Genomic DNA, 19,838 nt, shown 5'->3' with positions numbered 1-19,838 from the left:
AGTGTCATAAGTTATCTTTAATTGGCCTACTCAAAAATGGCGGTAGTATAAGCATCCCGGGCCACAGGTCGGTTGTGACCCGGAAGTCGCTTTCTAAAGGAGAGGCTAGTGAAGCAATCCGGAAGTGGATGTAATGAAGAGGTGCCACTTGGCGGCCATGGCAGCTGTACTATCGGTAGCTCCGGGTCAAGGCCCAGCGGAGCGGAGTAATATGGGCAGCACCAGTTATAGGGCAGAGACAGCTTTATATCAACTTCGTTGCTGAATCCTTAAGACCCATCGTTAGACATCTGCAGGACTCCTTTCCCCATTCTAGGCTCTAAGGACAGTTTGCCGGGACTAGTGGGCTGGTCCCAGCCTTGGGGGGGTATCACCAGCGTGGCTGACCCAGGTAGATAGGAGCTCCGAGAGAACAAGTTCGCGTGGGTTTTCTGCCTTTTCCGGCTGCCACCTGGAACGTTGTCTGTGGAGGAGTTGGGCTCATTGTGCTACTTTCATTCCAACGATTGAAGAAATCGCCTATTCGATTATTTTCTCCATTGACTTTTTCCTACGTCTAACTGTTAAACCACGGGAATCCAGTGACTGGCATCTGAAAAACCAAGGGCTGGGGCCTAAGACTGCTGAAAGTTTTCTTTGGTGCTAATATCAGCAAAAAGGGACTTTTCAGGTACATTCAAGAGCAAGGTGTCTTGTGAACACATCTGCAGAACTGGAAAAGTCCACTTGTTCTCTTCGAATCACCACACGTGTTTACGAACCTAAGTACGCATTGAAGCAATTGAAGATTTGTAGTCTGGCGGTGGTAGGTGAATCGAGGAGGGCAGAATGGATGATTTCATCTCCATAAGTCTGCTGTCTCTGGCTATGTTGGTGGGATGTTACGTGGCTGGAATCGTTCCTTTGGCTGTTAATTTCTCAGAGGTAAGTAATTCACAATTTTCTGGCAGCTGTCAGGATGGCTGCTAGGAAGTAGTGACAGTTGTAAAGGGAAGCTACTTCCCCAGTTAATCACAGAGCTAACGGTCTTATTAAGGAAGATGTCTTTTTAAAAAGATGCGTAACGTTTCATAATAGAAGCAAGTCTCATATTCTGAGTAGAGTTCTTAACTTGGGGTAGGTGAGTCCACTGAAGATTTGGGAATATTCTGAGCTCCTTAAAATTGCATACAAAAAAATTGGGGCTCTGCATTTTCCTGGAAAGGCACCATAATGTTTTTTGGATTCCAATAAGTTCCAGGGAATCAAGATTCCAGATTGCTATCAAGAAATATAAATGGAGAATGTTATTTGCATATATGTGTTGAAATCACTATAACTTCTCTAAAGAGATTTTGGGAGAAAAACAGCATCAGAGGGAACAGGATTTCATGAGGATGCTTTGGGATTCTGCAGTAAAACAGGCCCAGTTTCATTGCCAGTCTTGAAAGTGCTATCAAAGGGAGAGAATGGCCTGATGTAGAAAGGAAAGGTATACAGAGATGTTGTGTGAGGTAGGCTTTGAAGAAACCTGAGGGAAAAGGAGGCAATCCTGATAAAATAGCCTGTGAAAAAACATAGGCACTCCTGTGTTTATTGCAGCACTATTTACAATAGCCAAGATATGGAAGCAACCTAAGTGTCCATCGGTAGATGAATGGTTAAAGATGTGGTACATATACACAATGGAATATTATTCAGCCATAAGAAACAAATCTTACCATTTGCAACAACATGGATGCAGCTAGAGAGTATTATGCTCAGTGAAATAAGCCAGGCAGAGAAATACAAGTACCAAATGATTTCACTCATTTGTGGAGTATAACAACAAAGCAAAACTCTAGGAACAAAACAGCAGCAGACTCACAGACTCCAAGAAGGGACTAGCGGTTACCAAAGGGAAGGGGTAGTGGAGGGAAGGAGAAGGGGATTAAGGGGGATTATGATTAGCACACATAATGTAGGGGGGTCATGGGGAAGGCAGTATAGTACAGAGAAGACAAGTAGTGACTCTAGCATCTTACTACGCTGATGGACAGTGACTGCAATGGGGTACGGGGTGGGACTCGATAATAAGGGTGAGTGTAATAACCACAATGTTGCTCATGTGAAACCTTCATAAGATTGTCTATCAGTGATACCTCAATAAAAAAAAAGAAAAGAAAAGAAAATAGCTTGTGGGTGAGAAAGAAGGGGGAACTAAACATTGTGAGTGTTAGAAATAGTCAAGTCCACAGCCAGATAGAAGGGAGACTTGAATTGTTGCTGCTCCTTTTCCATTTCCTTTTTTTCTCTGTGCCCCTCAGCATTCAGTTATGACATTAAGCTGAATTCTTATGAGCATCCACATTACCTAACTTCATTAAACTCAGTGAGGTACAGATGAGAAAACAGACGAAACAGATTATGTAACTTGGACAAGCACATGAAGTGTGTTAGAATCAGAGCTGTTTTTTAAATCTAGGTTTTTCTGACTCAAAGCAGTTGTTAGCCACTCTGTCCATTGTGGCAAAGGTAGCCCATTGGTAGCCTGTGTACCGAATCTCGTACACAGATGTACTTTTTTAGATTAGCAGAATGTTTATTTGTATTATTGTTACTAATTTTGTTTGTATTCCCTCAAGGCAACAGTTGGCCAGAGCTGAGTAGCGGTAGATTGTCACAGCCTCCTGGGCTGTGAAGCCTGCTTTACTCATCTGGGCTCCGTTTGCCTAGTACTTCGTGAGCCTGCTATTCCTCTGGCATGATCCGTATTTTCTTATAACTACATTAGAACTGAATTGACATTGTTAGGGCTGACATTTATGAAGTTTAAGTTGGTTTATGTATTTTAAAACATATTGAGGTAACATTTATCAAGAATTATAATTAATTCAAGTAAGAAACTGATAAAACTTTTTACATCTATAAAATGCTTAGAACTTTTTCAATTTCATTATTTTCTCCCTGAACTATCTTTAATTGTTGGCTAAACAACTTTTCTTCTAAAGAAAGTCTAGCTTTTCTTAGGGACTGCAGTTATTATAAATAAAAGGACCAATAAGTCTAATTTATTTTTCAGGTCACTTTCATTTACATGAAAAAATAGGCCTTTTATTCATGTTCTTAATCTAGCTACTGCTTTGTCTTCAATACTATTTTCTTCAGAATTTCTCAGAGCAGGAAAAAATGTTCAGTAAAGCCATTCATTTTGGCAGGTTTACCATTTAGAAATGAGTTAAAATCAAGTTGCCTGAAATGGCTGTAGCAGTGATGTCTACCTGCCACTGATCATCAAGGGGTTTATGTGACATTGATTTCTCTATTACTTTTGCCAACATTCTTTGCCTCCAAACCAACTTTCTTGATGCTTTTGTAATTTCTTTCTTGACTTTTGGTCTGGCAACTGTACCTTCATACCTAAGTGATTTCTAAAACAGGGGGGAAGAAAATCTCTGATTCTTAAATGTGTTTATAACTAACTGTGATAATAAAGATGCTCTCTTCTTCAGCATATGGGAAGGGGAAAAACTAAACTTGCAAGGTGGCCAAAACATGCTTTACACAAATGAGGTCCTGTCTGGTTAAGGAACACACAAGTTTAGCACTCCTCATGTTTTTTAGATTTAGTTGTTAATGAGCAGTTTTCTTTGACTCTAAATGAAAATACTACATAAGTATTGAGAGCCTATAACTATTCATTACCTAGAATAAACCCAGTTTAGCAGGTGCTCTGATTGATGAATGAAGTTAAGATATAAATCATAGCCAAATTGGGATTTCAGATGGATTATTTGAGGATTGTTATTCACCTGAGCGTGTTTCCTCTTTGTTACAGAGCTGGTAACAGACAGCAAGGTGTGTTTGCACCAAGGCTCTAGGACAGTGCTCCTCAGATTATATGGTAAATGACTAGTTTTTGTTTAATTTCCATCCCATTGCAGACTAATATATTTGGAGGAATGAAATGCTAAAAAGAAAAAAAAGTAGAAAAAAGACATATAAAATACAAGCCCAAATGCAGTGTTATTAGATTTAATAGACATACAATTACTTCTGTAATTGTAATAATCACATTGCTATAAGATTTTTGAAGGCTTTCTCTCCAGTTTCATGACTTTTCTTGTCGCAGATCAGTTTGGATTGTAATGAAGGATGAAAGCCGTCCTACTCCTTAATGACAAACTTCAGGGGCTTAGTGTGCACTGATCCCAAAAGGCATAGTGGTCCGAGTCAGGCAGTGCACTTGGAAGTCACTGTCACTGCTTGAGCAAGCTTAACATCCAAGTCTCTTAAATGACCTTATAGGATTGTTTTGAAGATGTAATGCAATAATGTAAGCACAGGGCTTAACTCTGTTTCTAGAACATAACAAGAAAGCATGGAGAATCATTCTCAGTACTGATTACAAAAACTTTTAAAGATTTTCATTCTTATAACTTTGTTCTAAGTTAAAATTTTTTAAACTCTTTATTTTGGAACAGATTGTTAATAATCAGTCTGTCACCTGCCCTTCCCCACCACCACCCGTATGCTTCTCCCCACCCCCAACCATCAAAACAGTCGCCGAAACTTCTCAGCAGTTTGTTTGGAATCTGAAAGGTCTTGTTTGGAGTCTGCATTCCTGTTCACCGTGAATGCGCCATTTGAAGGGTCCTAGGTGTTGCCTTTAGTCTCCCTGCATTAGTAGTATCTCTCTTAGTATTTAATTTTCTTTTCTTTATTACACTTATTCTCAGTTTAAGCTTTGTTTTGTTTTCCATGTATTCAAGTTTTGTGTCTAATTATCATAACTGACTCATTCATAATGAAACTGGAGCGTTAAGTTACCAAACCAAATCAAAAGTTTGTGTCTATGGAACAAATTTGTTCAGTATGCTTTGTCCCCCAGTAGTTGGTTCTTTTTGAAATAGATTTGACAGACTTGCATATTTAAGAACGTTTGTGTTGTCTGGTATATTAACCTTTTATTCTCATAAGGTAATGCAGTAGATTTTATGTTCGTTTGGAATTTCATTTTTAAATTATAACATTTTAAACTTTGCCTTCTCTGTAGTTTATCCGTTATCTGGAAAGTAATCAGTAACTGTCTCTCCTCAGATTATTGCTTTATAAGGCTATTGTCTCATAAGCATCTTTGCTTGATAAAACTAAACTTGGATCAAGTGAAATCTAGATATAATCTGATTTACTATTATTTTACTGAAAAGTTTTATTTTCTCTAGGATAGTATATGCATAAGTCATTGAAAGTTATCTGCATAATAATATTAGTAATCATTAGTTCTTCTGTGTACCAGGCACTAATGTGCATTATCTTATTTAATTCTTAGGATGACACTGTAAGATAGTCACTGTTAAACTTCACTTTACAATAGCGCATACTCAGGCATGAAGTCACTGTTAGAGGTAAGATTTGAAACCAGTCTGAAGCACTTGACCATTAGATATTTCCCTTCTAAATGAATATTGTGTAAAAAAGGAATGAAAATATCATGAATCTAAAGTGGCACCTTGAGCTCTCCAAATTAGAAACATCTAAACACCACTAGCATTTTATTCCTTAAGCTCCACAAATTAGGAATATCTTTAATGGTAACATCACTAACATTTTACCTTCCACAGTATGTCTCATGTCTTGTGTTTCATGTAGCAAAATTGAAACTACAGAAGTAAGCAATCTCCAAATACTATTGAAACCTGTTTAAGAAGGAGCTAAGTGTGTCATAGATGCCCTTTAAATTAAATTGGAATCTGAAGCAGTTCCTATTTTGAACTATCCAAGATTAATTTCACATTTAATATCTTCATAGTTTAGTCAGTTCTAAATTGTGCTGTTCAGGAATTGATATCCTATTTGAGGGAAGAATACCCAAAATGGATTCAAAATGCTTCTGTATGTAATAGTCTTAACCTCTCCTCTAATTGAAGAATGTAGATGTGAGACTTCGTTGAATGATAACGAGGTTTATGCTCTTCTATCGCTCAGTTTGAAATCTCAAGTGACAGGCAGCAGGACTAAGTGTGAGTACAAGCATTTCTTTCTTTCTTTCACCCTTATTATTGAGTACCCCCCCTTGCCCCATTGCAGTCACTGTGCATCAGTTTAGTAAGATGCCACCGAGTCACTACTTGTCTTCTCTGTGCTACACTGTCTTCCCCATGACCCCACACACACCCTGTGTACCAATCATAATGCCCCTCAATCCCCTTCTCCCTCTCTTCCCACCCACCCTCCCTCACCCCTCCCCTTTGGTAACTGCTAGTTCTGTCTTGGAGTCTGTGAGTCTGCTGCTGTTTTGTTCCTTCAGTTTTGCTTCATTGTTATTCTCCACAAATGAGGGAAATCATTTATTTGGTACTTGTCTTTCTCCGCCTGGCTTATTTCACTGAGCCCAATACACTCTAGCTCCCTCCATGTTGTTGCATATGATAGGATTTGTTTTCTTCTCATGGCTGAATAGTATTCCATTGTGTATATGTACCACATCTTCTTTTATCCATTCATGTACTGATGGACACTTAGGTTGCTTCCATTTCTTGGCTATTGTAAATAGTGCTGTGATAAACATAGGGGTGCATATGTCTTTTTGAATCTGAGAACTTGTATTCTTTGGATAAATTCCTAGGAGTGGAATTCCTGGGTCAAATGGTATTTCTATTTTTAGTTTTTTGAGGAACCTCCATATTGCTTTCCACAATGGTTGAACTAATTTACATTCCCACCAGAAATGTAGGAGGGTTCCCCTTTCTGTGCATCCTCACCAGCTTTTTTGTTCCTAGTCTTTTTGATGTTGGTCATCCTAACCGGTGTGAGGTGATATCTCATTGTGGTTTTGATTTGCATTTCCTGGATAATTAGCAATGTGGAGCATCTTTTCATGTGCCTGTTGGCCATCTGAATTTCTTCTTTGGAGAGGTGTCTGTTCATATCCTCTGCCCATTTTTTAATAGGGTTATTTGCTTTTTGGGTGTTGAGGTGTGTGAGTTCTTATATATTTTCGATGTTAACCCCTTGTCAGATATGTCATTTACGAATATATTCTCCCATATTGTAGGATACCTTTTTGTTCTACTGATGGTGTTCTTTGCTGTACAGAAGCTTTTTAGTTTGATGTAATCCCATTTGTTCATTTTTGCTTTTGTTTACCTTGCTCAAGGAGATGCATTCAGGAAAAAGTTGCTCATGTTTATATTCAAGAGATTTTTGCCTATGTTTTCTTCTAAGAGTTTTATGGTTTCATGACTTATATTCAGGTCTTTGATCCATTTCGAGTTTACTTTTGCATACAGAGTTAGACAATAATCCAGTTTCATTCTCTTAGATGTAGCTGTTCAGTTTTGCCAACGCCAGTTGTTGAAGAGACTGTCATTTCCCCATTGTATAGTCATGGCTCCTTTATAGTATATTAATTGACCCTATATGCTTGGGTTTGTATCTAGGATTTCTATTCTGTTCCATTGATCTATGGGTCTGTTCTTTTGCCAGTACCAAATTATTTTGATTACTGTGGCTTTGTAGTAGATCCTGAAGTTGGGAAGCGAGAATCCCCCCAGCTTTATTCTTTCTTCTCAGGATTGCTTTGGCTATTAGGGGTCTTTTGTGGTTCCACATGAATTTTAGAAATATTTGTTCCAGTTTGTTGAAGAATGCTGTCAGTATTTTAATAGGGATTGCATTGAATCTGTAGATTGCTTTAGGCAGGATGGCCATTTTAACAATATTAATTCTTCCTATCCATGAGCACAGAATGTATTTCTATTTATTGGTGTCTAATTTCTCTCATGAGTGTCTTGTAGTTTTCAGAGTGTAGGTCTTTCACTTCCTTGGTTAGGTTTATTCCTAGGTATTTTATTCTTTTTGGTGCAGTTGTGAATGGACTTGTTTTCCTTATTTCTCTTTCTGCTAGTTCATCATTACTATATAGGAATGCAACAGATTTCTGTGTATTGATTTTGTATCCTGCAACTTTGCTGAATTCAGTTATTAGTTCTAGTAGTTTTGAGGTGGATACTTTAGGGTCTCCTTTGTACAATATCATGTCATGTGTGAACAGTGACAGTTTAACTTCTTCCTTACCAATCTGGATGCCTTTTATATCTTTGTGTTGTCTGATTGCCATGGCTAGGACCTCCAGAACTATGTTGAATAAAAGTGGGGAGAGTGGGCATCCTTGTCTTGTTGCCAATCTTAACAGAAAGCTTTCAGCTTCTCGCTGTTAAGTATGATGTTGCCTGTGGGTTTGTCATATATGGCCTTTATTATGTTGAGGTACTTGCCCTCTGTACTCAATGTTGTTGAGAGTTTTTATCATGAATGGGTGTTGAATTTTGTCGAATGCTTTTTCAACATCTATGAGATAATCATGTGATTTTTGTCTTTCTTTTTGTTGATGTGGTGTATGATCTTGATGAATTTTTGAATATTGTACCATCCTTGCATCCCTGGATTACATCCTACTTGATCATGATGTATGATCTTTTTGATGTATTTTTGAATTTGATTTGCTAATATTTTGTTGAGTATTTTTGCATCTATGTCCATCAGGAATATTGGTATGTAATTTTCTTTTTTGTGGTGTCTGTCTGGTTTTTGTATTACAGTGATGCTGGCTTCAAAGAATGAGTTTGGAAGTATTCCCTTCTCTTCTACTTTTTGGAATGCTTTAAGGAGAATGGGTATTAGGTCTTCACTAAATGTTTGATAAAATTCAGCAGTGGAGCCATCTAGTGTAGAGATTTTGTTCTTAGGTAGTTTTTTATTACCATTTCAATTTTGTTGACGGTAATTGGTCTGTTTGAATTTTCTGTTTCTTCCTGGGTCAGCCTTGCAAGGTTATATTTTTCTAGAAAGTTGTCCATTTCTTCTAAGTCATCCAGTTTGTTAGCATATAATTTTTCATAGTATTCTGTAGTAATTCTTTGTATTTCTGTGGTATCCATAGTGATTTTTTCCTTTCTCATTCTGATTCTGTTTATGTGTGTAGACTCTTTTTTTCTTGATAAGTCTGGCTAGGGGGTTATCTATTTTGTTTATTTTCTCATAGAACCAGCTCCTACTTTCATAGATTCTTTTGTTTTATTCTTCTTGATATTATTTTTTTCTGCTGTAGTCTTTATTATATCCCTCCTTCTACTGATTTTGGGCCTCACTTGTTCTTCTTTTTCTAGTTTCATTAATTGTAAATTTAGACTGTTCATATGCGATTGTTCTTTCCTGAGGTAGGCCTGTACTGCAATATACTTCCCTCTTAGCATGGCCTTTGCTGCGTCCCACAGATTTTTGCAGTGTTGAGTTAATGTTGTCATTTGTCTTCATATATTGCTTGATCTCTGTTTTTATCTGGTCACTGATCCATTGATTATTTAGGAGCACGTTGTTAAGCCTCCATGTGTTTGTGGGCTTCTTTCTTTTCTTTGTGTAATTTATTTCTACTTTCATACCTTTGTGGTCTGAGAAGCTGGTTGGTACAATTTCAATCTTTTTGAATTTAGTAAGGCTCTTTTTGTGGCCTAGTATATGATCTATTCTTGAAAATGTTTCATGTGCACTTGAGAAAAATGTGTATCCTGTTGCTTTTGGGTAGAGTGTTCTGTAGATGTCTGTTATGTCCATCTGTTCTAATGTGTTGTTCAGTGCTTCTGTCTCCTTACTTATTTTCTGTCTGGTTGATCTGCCCTTTGGAGTGAGTGGTGTGTTGAACTGTCCTAAAATGAATGCATTGCATTCTATTTCCCCCTTTAATTCTCTTGGTATTTGTTTCACATATGTAGGTGCTTCTATGTTGGGAGCGTAGATATTTATAATGGTTATATCCTCTTGTTGGACTGACCCCTTTATCATTATGTAATGTCCTTTATCTCTTGTTACTTTCTTTGTTTTATTTTATTTATTTTTTTTTTTTTAATAATTATTTTTTATTGAAGGGTAGTTGACACACAGTATTACATTACATGAGTTTCAAGTGTACAACACAGTGGTAGAACATTTATATACATAATTCTAGGTTCCAGCTATCACCCTACCAGGCTGTTACAATATCTTGACTATATTCCTTATGCTATACCTTACATCCCGGTTACTAATTTATTTTACCATTGGAAGTCTGTCCTTTTTTTTTTTTTTTTTTTTGTGTTTTTTTTTGTTTTTTTTGTGAGGGCATCTCTCATATTTATTGATCAAATGGTTGTTAACGACAATAAAATTCTGTATAGGGGAGTCAATGCTCAATGCACAATCGTTATTCCACCCCAAGCCTAATTTTTGTCAGTCTCCAATCTTCTGAGGCATAACAAACAAGTTTTTACATGTAGAACAAATTCTTACATAATGAATAAGTTACATAGTGAACAGTACAAGGGCAGTCATCACAGAAACTTTCGATTTTGCTCATGCATTATGAACTATAAACAGTCAGTTCAAATATGAATACTCATTTGGTTTTTATACTTGATTTATATGTGGATACCACATTTCTCTCTTTATTATTATTATTTTTAATAAAATGCTGAAGTGGTAGGTAGATACAAGATAAAGGTAGAAAATATAGTTTAGTGTTGTAAGAGAGCACATGTAGATGATCAGGTGTGTGCCTGTAGACTATGTGTTAATCCAAGCTAGACAAGGGCAATAAAACATCCACGTATGCAGAAGATTTCTCTCAGAACGGGGGGGTGAGGTTCTAAGCCTCACCTCTGTTGATCCCCAATTTCTCACCTGATGGCCCCCCTGCGACTGTGCCTGTCTTAGGTTGTTCCTCCCTTGAGGAATCTTACCCGTCTCTGGCTAACCAGTCATCTTCCGGGGCCATACAGGGAAATGTGAAGTTGGTAAGTGAGAGAGAAGCCTTATTGTTTGAAAAAGTTAGCTTTTTACTTCTTTGCATATTTATGCCCTGTGGCTTCTATGCCCATCATTTGTCTTGAGGTATCTTTACCACTTGGAAGAATTATGATACTCGGCAAATTTGATATGAGGCACGAATTCTATTTAAGGGTTGTAATTAGGAAGGAAGAAGAAAAGCTATAGAAGTAGCAGGCGGAAGAAAACATGGGAAGATTGATTATTTCTTTGATATATCTTCTTGTAGAGTAACTTCAGCATGTATAGGTTTTAAGCTACTACTTAAATTGCACACACACATTAACATAATAGGAGTATAGTTACATAACCAAAGCATATCTGTAATTACTAGCCATCTGCAGTGAAACCAAGAAAACCAGTTAGGCACCTTAGGCATTTGTGAAAACTTATCTATGATATGGTGGATATTGTCCAAATGAACTTGAACAGTCTGAGAGAAATCAGACAAATTAAAACAACCCATTCCTGGGGACTGTTCACATGCCATATGTTCTTTTAACAATAAATAGTTTGTAGTTGTAAGACTTTGGAGCGCTACAATTTGCACTTCTCCAAATTCTTGGTTGAGTTCCAACAGTATAGATCCAGTCCAATTTTGTTGTTTTACTGTATGTACAGGCCAGCTTAGATATCTCCTTCCTCATTCCCATGGCAAGTCCAGGAACTGGTGGGATGAGTGCATCTACAGCTGTAGCAGTGCGTGGATCTTTGTTGGGGTTTTTTGATGATCATCTTCTGGCATGAGTCTTCCAGAGAGTGCAGATGTTGGAAGTTCTTTTTCATATCGTATCTTAGTTCATTTTCGGGGTAGCCCAATTAGGCTTTGATCTTCTGTATAAACACAAACAGACCCTTTGCCTACACTTTTATATGCCCTTTATACCCTTGTGTAGAACTCGTTGGAGGTTACCACACAGGAACTGCCCTTTTTTTTTTTTTTTTTTTGCTATCACTAATCTACACTTACATGACGAATATTATGTTTACTAGGCTCTCCCCTATACCAGGTCTCCCCTATACACCCCTTTACAGTCACTGTCCATCAGCATAGCAAAATGTTGTAGAATCACTACTTGCCTTCTCTGTGTTGTACAGCCCTCCCTTTTCTCCTACCCCCCCATGCATGTTAATCTTAATACCCCCCTACTTCTCCCCCCCTTTTCCCTCCCTACCCACCCATCCTCCCCAGTCCCTTTCCCTTTGGTACCTGTTAGTCCATTCTTGAGTTCTGTGATTCTGCTGCTGTTTTGTTCCTTCAGTTTTTCCTTTGTTCTTATATTCCACAGATAAGTGAAATCATTTGGTATTTCTCTTTCTCCGCTTGGCTTGTTTCACTGAGCATAATACCCTCCAGCTCCATCCATGTTGCTGCAAATGATTGGATTTGCCCTTTTCTTATAGCTGAGTAGTATTCCATTGTGTATATGTACCACATCTTCTTTATCCATTCATCTATTGATGGACATTTAGGTTGCTTCCAATTCTTGGCTATTGTAAATAGTGCTGCAATAAACATAGGGGTGCATCTGTCTTTCTCAAACTTGATTGCTGCATTCTTAGGGTAAATTCCTAGGAGTGCAATTCCTGGGTCAAATGGTAAGTCTGTTTTGAGCATTTTGATGTACCTCCATACTGCTTTCCACAATGGTTGAACTAACTTACATTCCCACCAGCAGTGTAGGAGGGTTCCCCTTTCTCCACAGCCTCGCCAACATTTGTTGTTGTTTGTCTTTTGGATGGCAGCCATCCTTACTGGTGTGAGGTGATACCTCATTGTAGTTTTAATTTGCATTTCTCTGATAATTAGCGATGTGGAGCATCTTTTCATGTGTCTGTTGGCCATCTGTATTTCTTTTTTGGAGAACTGTCTGTTCAGTTCCTCTGCCCATTTTTTAATTGGGTTATTTGTTTTTTGTTTGTTGAGGCGTGAGAGCTCCTTATATATTCTGGACGTCAAGCCTTTATCGGATGTGTCATTTTCAAATATATTCTCCCATACTGTAGGGATCCTTCTTGTTCTATTGATGGTGTCTTTTGCTGTACAGAAGCTTTTCAGCTTAATATAGTCCCACTTACTCATTTTTGCTGTTGTTTTCCTTGCCCGGGGAGATATGTTCAAGAAGAGGTCACTCATGTTTATGTCTAAGAGGTTTTCGCCTATGTTTTCTTCCAAGAGTTTAATGGTTTCATGGCTTACATTCAGGTCTTTGATCCATTTTGAGTTTACCTTTGTATATGGGGTTAGACAATGGTCCAGTTTCATTCTCCTACATGTAGCTGTCCAGTTTTGCCAGCACCACCTGTTGAAGAGACTGTCATTTCGCCATTGTATGTCCATGGCTCCTTTATCAAATATTAATTGACCATATATGTCTGGGTTAATGTCTGGATTCTCTAGTCTGTTCCATTGGTCTGTGGCTCTGCTCTTGTGCCAGTACCAAATTGTCTTGATTACTATGGCTTTATAGTAGAGCTTGAAGTTGGGGAGTGAGATCCCCCCTACTTTATTCTTCTTTCTCAGGATTGCTTTGGCTATTCGGGGTCTTTGGTGTTTCCATATGAATTTTTGAATTATTTGTTCCAGTTCATTGAAGAATGTTGCTGGTAGTTTCATAGGGATTGCATCAAATCTGTATATTGCTTTGGGCAGGATGGCCATTTTAACGATATTAATTCTTCCTAGCCACGAGCATGGGATGAATTTCCATCTGTTAGTGTCCCCTTTAATTTCTCTTAAGAGTGACTTGTAGTTTTCAGAGTATAAGTCTTTCACTTCTTTGGTTAGGTTTATTCCTAAGTATTTTATTTTTTTTGATGCAATTGTGAATGGAGTTGTTTTCCTGATTTCTCTCTCTGTTGGTTCATTGTTAGTATATAGGAAAGCCACAGATTTCTGTGTGTTGATTTTGTATCCTGCAACTTTGCTGTATTCCGATATCAGTTCTAGTAGTTTTGGGGTGGAGTCTTTAGGGTTTTTTATGTACAGTATCATGTCATCTGCAAATAGTGACAGTTTAACTTCTTCTTTACCAATCTGGATTCCTTGTATTTCTTTATTTTGTCTGATTGCCGTGGCTAGGACCTCCAGTACTATGTTAAATAACAGTGGAGAGAGTGGGCATCCCTGTCTAGTTCCCGATCTCAGAGGAAATGCTTTCAGCTTCTCGCTGTTCAATATAATGTTGGCTGTGGGTTTATCATAGATGGCCTTTATTATGTTGAGGTACTTGCCCTCTATTCCCATTTTGCTGAGAGTTTTTAACATGAATGGATGTTGAACTTTGTCAAATGCTTTTTCAGCATCTATGGAGATGATCATGTGGTTTTTGTCTTTCTTTTTGTTGATGTGGTGGATGATGTTGATGGACTTTCGAATGTTGTACCATCCTTGCATCCCTGGAATGAATCCCACTTGGTCATGGTGTATGATCCTTTTGATGTATTTTTGAATTCGGTTTGCTAATATTTTGTTGAGTATTTTTGCATCTACGTTCATCAGGGATATTGGTCTGTAGTTTTCTTTTTTGGTGGGGTCTTTGCCTGGTTTTGGTATTAGGGTGATGTTAGCTTCATAGAATGAGTTTGGGAGTATCCCCTCCTCCTCTATTTTTTGGAAAACTTTAAGGAGAATGGGTATTATGTCTTCCCTGTATGTCTGATAAAATTCCGAGGTAAATCCATCTGGCCCGGGGGTTTTGTTCTTTGGTAGTTTTTTGATTACCTCTTCAATTTCGTTGCTGGTAATTGGTCTGTTTAGATTTTCTGTTTCTTCCTGGGTCAATCTTGGAAGGTTATATTTTTCTAGGAAGTTGTCCATTTCTCCTAGGTTTCCCAGCTTGTTGGCATATAGGTTTTCATAGTATTCTCCAATAATTCTTTGCATTTCCGTGGGGTCCGTCGTGATTTTTCCTTTCTCGTTTCTGATACTGTTGATTTGTGTTGACTCTCTTTTCTTCTTAATAAGTCTGGCTAGAGGCTTATCTATTTTGTTTATTTTCTCGAAGAACCAGCTCTTGGTTTCATTGATTTTTGCTATTGTTTTATTCTTCTCAATTTTATTTATTTCTTCTCTGATCTTTATTATGTCCCTCCTTCTGCTGACCTTAGGCCTCATCTGTTCTTCTTTTTCCAATTTCGATAATTGTGACATTAGACCCTTCATTTGGGATTGCTCTTCCTTTTTTAAATATGCTTGGATTGCTATATACTTTCCTCTTAAGACTGCTTTTGCTGTGTCCCACAGAAGTTGGGGCTTAGTGTTGTTGTTGTCATTTGTTTCCATATATTGCTGGATCTCCATTTTGATTTGGTCATTGATCCATTGATTATTTAGGAGCGTGTTGTTAAGCCTCCATGTGTTTGTGAGCCTCTTTGCTTTCTTTGTACAGTTTATTTCTAGTTTTATGCCTTTGTGGTCTGAAAAGTTGGTTGGTAGGATTTCAATCTTTTGGAATTTTCTGAGGCTCTTTTTGTGGCCTAGTATGTGGTCTATTCTGGAGAATGTTCCATGTGCACTTGAGAAGAATGTATATCCCGCTGCTTTTGGATGTAGAGTTCTATAGATGTCTATTAGGTCCATCTGCTCTACTGTGTTGTTCAGTGCTTCCGTGTCCTTACTTATTTTCTGCCCAGTGGATCTATCCTTTGGGGTGAGTGGTGTGTTGAAGTCTCCTAGAATGAATGCATTGCAGTCTATATCCCCCTTTAGTTCTGTTAGTATTTGTTTCACATATGCTGGTGCTCCTGTGTTGGGTGCATATATATTTAGAATGGTTATATCCTCTTGTTTGACTGAGCCCTTTATCATTATGTAGTGTCCTTCTTTATCTCTTGTTACTTTCTTTGTTTTGAAGTCTATTTTGTCTGATATTAGTACTGCAACCCCTGCTTTCTTCTCACTGTTGTTTGCTTGAAATATGTTTTTCCATCCCTTGACTTTTAGTCTGTACATGTCTTTGGGTTTGAGGTGAGTTTCTTGTAAGCAGCATATAGATGGGTCTTGCTTTTTTATCCATTCTTTTACTCTGTGTCTTTTGATTGGTGCATTCAACCCATTAACATTTAGGGTGACTATTGAAAGATATGTACTGATTGCCATTGCAGGCTTTAAATTCGTGGTTACCAAAGGTTCAAGGTTAGCCTCTTTAGTATCTTACTGCCTAACTTAGCTCGCTTATTGAGCTGTTATATACACTGTCTGGAGATTCTTTTCTTCTCTCCCTTCTTGTTCCTCCTCCTCGATTCTTCATATGTTGGGTGTTTTGTGCTGTGCTCTTTCTAGGAGTGCTCCCATCTAGAGCAGTCCCTGTAAGATGTTCTGTAGAGGTGGTTTGTGGAAAGCAAATTCCCTCAGCTTTTGTTTGTCTGGGAATTGTTTAATCCCACCGTCATATTTGAATGATAGTCGTGCTGGATACAGTATCCTTGGTTCAAGGCCCTTCTGTTTCATTGTATTAAATATATCATGCCATTCTCTTCTGGCCTGTAGGGTTTCTGTTGAGAAATCTGACGTTAGCCTGATGGGTTTCCCTTTATAGGTGACCTTTTTCTCTCTAGCTGCCTTTAACACTCTTTCCTTGTCCTTGATCTTTGCCATTTTAATTATTATGTGTCTTGGTGTTGCCCTTCTTGGATCCTTTCTGTTGGGGGTTCTGTGTATTTCCGTGGTCTGTTTGATTACTTCCTCCCCCAGTGTGGGGAAGTTTTCAGCAATTATTTCTTCTAAGATACTTTCCATCTCTTTGCCTCTCTCTTCTTCTTCTGGGACCCCTATAATACGGATATTGCTCCTTTTAGATTGGTCACACAGTTCTCTTAATATTGTTTCATTCCTGGAGATCCTTTTGTCTCTCTCTATGTCAGCTTCTATGCGTTCCTGTTCTCTGATTTCAATTCCATCAATGGCCTCTTGCATTCTATCCATTCTGCTTATAAACCCTTCCAGAGTTTGTTTCATTTCTGCGATCTCCTTTCTGGCATCTGTGATCTCTTTCCGGACTTCATCCCATTTTTCTTGCGTATTTCTCTGCATCTCTGTCAGCATGTTTATGATTCTTATTTTGAATTCTTTGTCGGGAAGACTGGTTAGGTCTGTCTCCTTCTCTGGTGTTGTCTCTGTGATCTTTGTCTGCCTGTAGCTTTGCCTTTTCATGGTGATAGGAATAGTCTGCAGAACTGGGACGAGTGACGGCTGGAAGGACTTCCTTTCTTGTTGGTTTGTGGCCCTCCTCTCCTGGGAGAACAGCGGCCTCTAGTGGCTTGTGCTGCGCAGCTGCGCGCAGACAGGGTTTCTGCTTCCTGCCCGGCTGCTATGGAGTTAATCTCCGCTGTTGCTGTGGGCGTGGCCTGGCTCGGGCAGCTACTCCAAAATGGTGGAGTCGCGTTGGAGCAGGAGCTGCTGGGAGGCTATTTATCTCCGTAAGGGGCCTCCCTGCTCCCTGCAGCCCAGGGGTTAGGGTGCCCAGAGATCCCGGATTCCCTACCTCTGTATTAAGTGACCCGCCCTGCCCCTTTAAGACTTCCAAAAAGCACCCGCCAAAACAAAACAACAACCACAAAAAAAAAAACAAGAAAAAAAAATTTTTTTTTTTTAATTAAAAAAAAAAAAAAATTTTTTTTAATTAAAAAAAAAAAAAAAAAGGTGGTCGTTCGTTTTTCTTTATTCTCCGGTGCCAGCCTCAGGCCTCTGCTCACCGGTCTTTCTGCCCTGTTTCCCTAATATTGGGGTCCCTGTCCCTTTAAGACTTCCAAAAAGCGCTCGCCAAAACAAAGCAGCAAAAAAGCAAAAAAAAAAAATGGTCGCGCGCTTTTCTTATTCCTCTGTCGCCCAGCCTCCTGTGCCTGCTCACTGTTCTTGCTGCCCTGTTTTCCCAGTATCGAGGGCCCTGCACTCTGGCCCGGATGGCTGGGGCTGGGTGTTCGGCAGCCCTGGGCTCCGTCTCCCTCCCGCTCTGTCTGCTCTTCTCCCGCCGGGAGCTGGGGGGAGGGGCGCTCGGCTCCCGCCCGGCCGGGGCTTGTATCTTACCCCCTTCGCGAGGCGCTGGGTTCTCTCAGGTGCGGATGTGGTCTGGATATTGTCCTGTGTCCTCTGGTCTTTATTCTGGGAAGGGTTGTCTTTGTTATATTTTCATAGATATATGTTGTTTTGGGAGGAGATTTCCGCTGCTCTACTCACGCCGCCATCTTCCGCCCCCCACTTTCTTTGTTTTAAAGTCTATTTTGTCTGATACAAGTACTGAAACTCCTGCTTTTTTCTGCCTATTAGTTGCATGAAATACCTTTTTCCATCCCTTCACTTTTAGTCTGTGTATGTCTTTGGGTTTGAAGTGAGTCTCTTTTAGGTACCATATAGACGGGTCTTGTTTTTTTATCCATTCAGTGATTCTGTGTCTTTTGATTGGTGCATTCAGACCATTTACATTTAGGGTGATTATCGATAGGTATGTACTTATTGCCATTGCAGGTTTTAGATTTGTGGTTACCAAAGGTTCAAGAGTAACTTCCTTACTATCTAACAATCTAACTTAACTCACTTAGTATGCTATTGCAAATACAATCTAAAGTTTCTTTTTTTATTCCCTCCTTTTTCTCCCTCCTCCATTCTTTATATATTAGGTATCATATTCTGTACTCTTTGTCTGTCCCCTGACTGACTTTGGGTGTAATTGATTTGATTTTGCATCTGCTTAGTAATTAATTGTTCTACTTTTTTTTACTGTGGTTTTATTTCCTCTGGTGATAGCTATTTAGCCTTAGAAACACTTCATCTATAGCAGTCCCTCCAAAATACACTGTAGAGATGGTTTGTTGGAGGTAAATTCTCTCCGCTTTTGGTTATCTGGAAATTGTTTAATGTCTCCTTGAAGTTTAAATGATAATTTTGCTAGGTACAGTATTCTTGGTTTGAGGCACTTCTGCTTCATTGCATTAAATACATCATACCACTCCCTCTGGCCTGTAACGTTTCTGCTGAGAAGTGTGATGATAGCCTGATGGGTTTTCCTTTGTATGTGATTTTTTTTCTCTCTCTGGCTGCTTTTAAAAGTCTGTCTTTATTCTTGATCTTTACCATTTTAATTATCATATGTCTCGGTGTTGCCTTCCTTGTGTCCCTTGTGTTGGGAGATCTGTGTACCTCCATGGCCTGGGAGACTATCTTCTTCCCCACATTGGGGAAGTTCTCAGCAATTACCTCCTCAAAAACACTTTCTATCCTTTTTTCTCTCTACTCTTCCTCTGGTACCCCTATAATGCAAATATTGTTCCTTTTGGATTGGTCACAGAGTTCTCTCAGTATTCTTTCATTCCTACAGATCCTTTTTTCTCTCTGTGCCTCAGCTTCTTGTATTCCTGTTCTCTAGTTTCTGTCATTTACGTTCTCCTCTACTTCATCTAATCTGCTTTTAAATACCTCCATTGTATGTTTCATTTCAGATACTGTATTTTTCAGCATTTGTATCTCATTCCTGAATTCCTCCCTGAGTTCTTGAATATTTTTCTGTAGCTCCATGATCATGTTTATAATTTTTATTTTGATATCTTTTTCAGGATGATTAATGAATTCAGTTTCACCTCACCCTCTTTCTGGTGTTTGGGGGATTTTTGTTTGAACCAGGTTCCTTTGACATTTCATATTTGTAGGTGGTGCCGTCTAGTGCCCAGAAGCTCTACTCTCTGGAGCTGCTCAGTCCTTGGAGCGATGGCGGAGGTCACAGGTGAGCCTCCAATGCCTGTCTGGAGGAAAGAGCTCTTTCCTGCTTCCCGGCTGCAGTGCCTGCCTCCACTGCCAGGGCCAATGGGCTGATTGCACAGGGAGTAGCCTCTATGCTTTGCACTTGTAGATTCCATAGGCAGGGCCACCCAGTGGCGGGGGTTAACTGGTTTGCTAGCTGGTGCCAGCCGGGAGGAAGGTGCAGCAGGCTGCGTATCATGGTTGGGGGCCTCATAGGTGCATAGCCAGCCAGGGGGATAGAGCACCTGAAAGTTCCCAACCTCCTGGACAGAGTGCTCTTGGACAA

At 39.1% G+C, this 19,838-nt stretch overlaps 1 protein-coding gene across 4 annotated transcripts in view; it reads left to right on the top strand.

Moving 5' to 3' along the window:
- The first annotated feature begins 120 nt into the window (after positions 1–120).
- Positions 121–19,838, top strand: part of SLC39A9 (solute carrier family 39 member 9) — a 70,773-nt gene continuing 51,055 nt past the window's right edge. For all 4 annotated transcript variants that reach the window (XR_008992451.1, XR_008992450.1, XM_036913374.2 and 1 more), the window contains exon 1: positions 121–924. Coding sequence is in view for 1 of the 4 variants with exons in the window: in XM_036913372.2 (XP_036769267.1) it covers positions 829–924 (96 nt within the window). In the remaining 3 variants the exon portion in view is untranslated. The remainder of the gene's footprint in view (positions 925–19,838) is intronic.

Source organism: Manis pentadactyla, chromosome 11 (assembly GCF_030020395.1).
Source record: "Manis pentadactyla isolate mManPen7 chromosome 11, mManPen7.hap1, whole genome shotgun sequence".
In the NCBI taxonomy this organism is placed as follows: domain Eukaryota; kingdom Metazoa; phylum Chordata; class Mammalia; order Pholidota; family Manidae; genus Manis; species Manis pentadactyla.
This window is presented reverse-complemented; position numbering and strand designations above follow the sequence as displayed.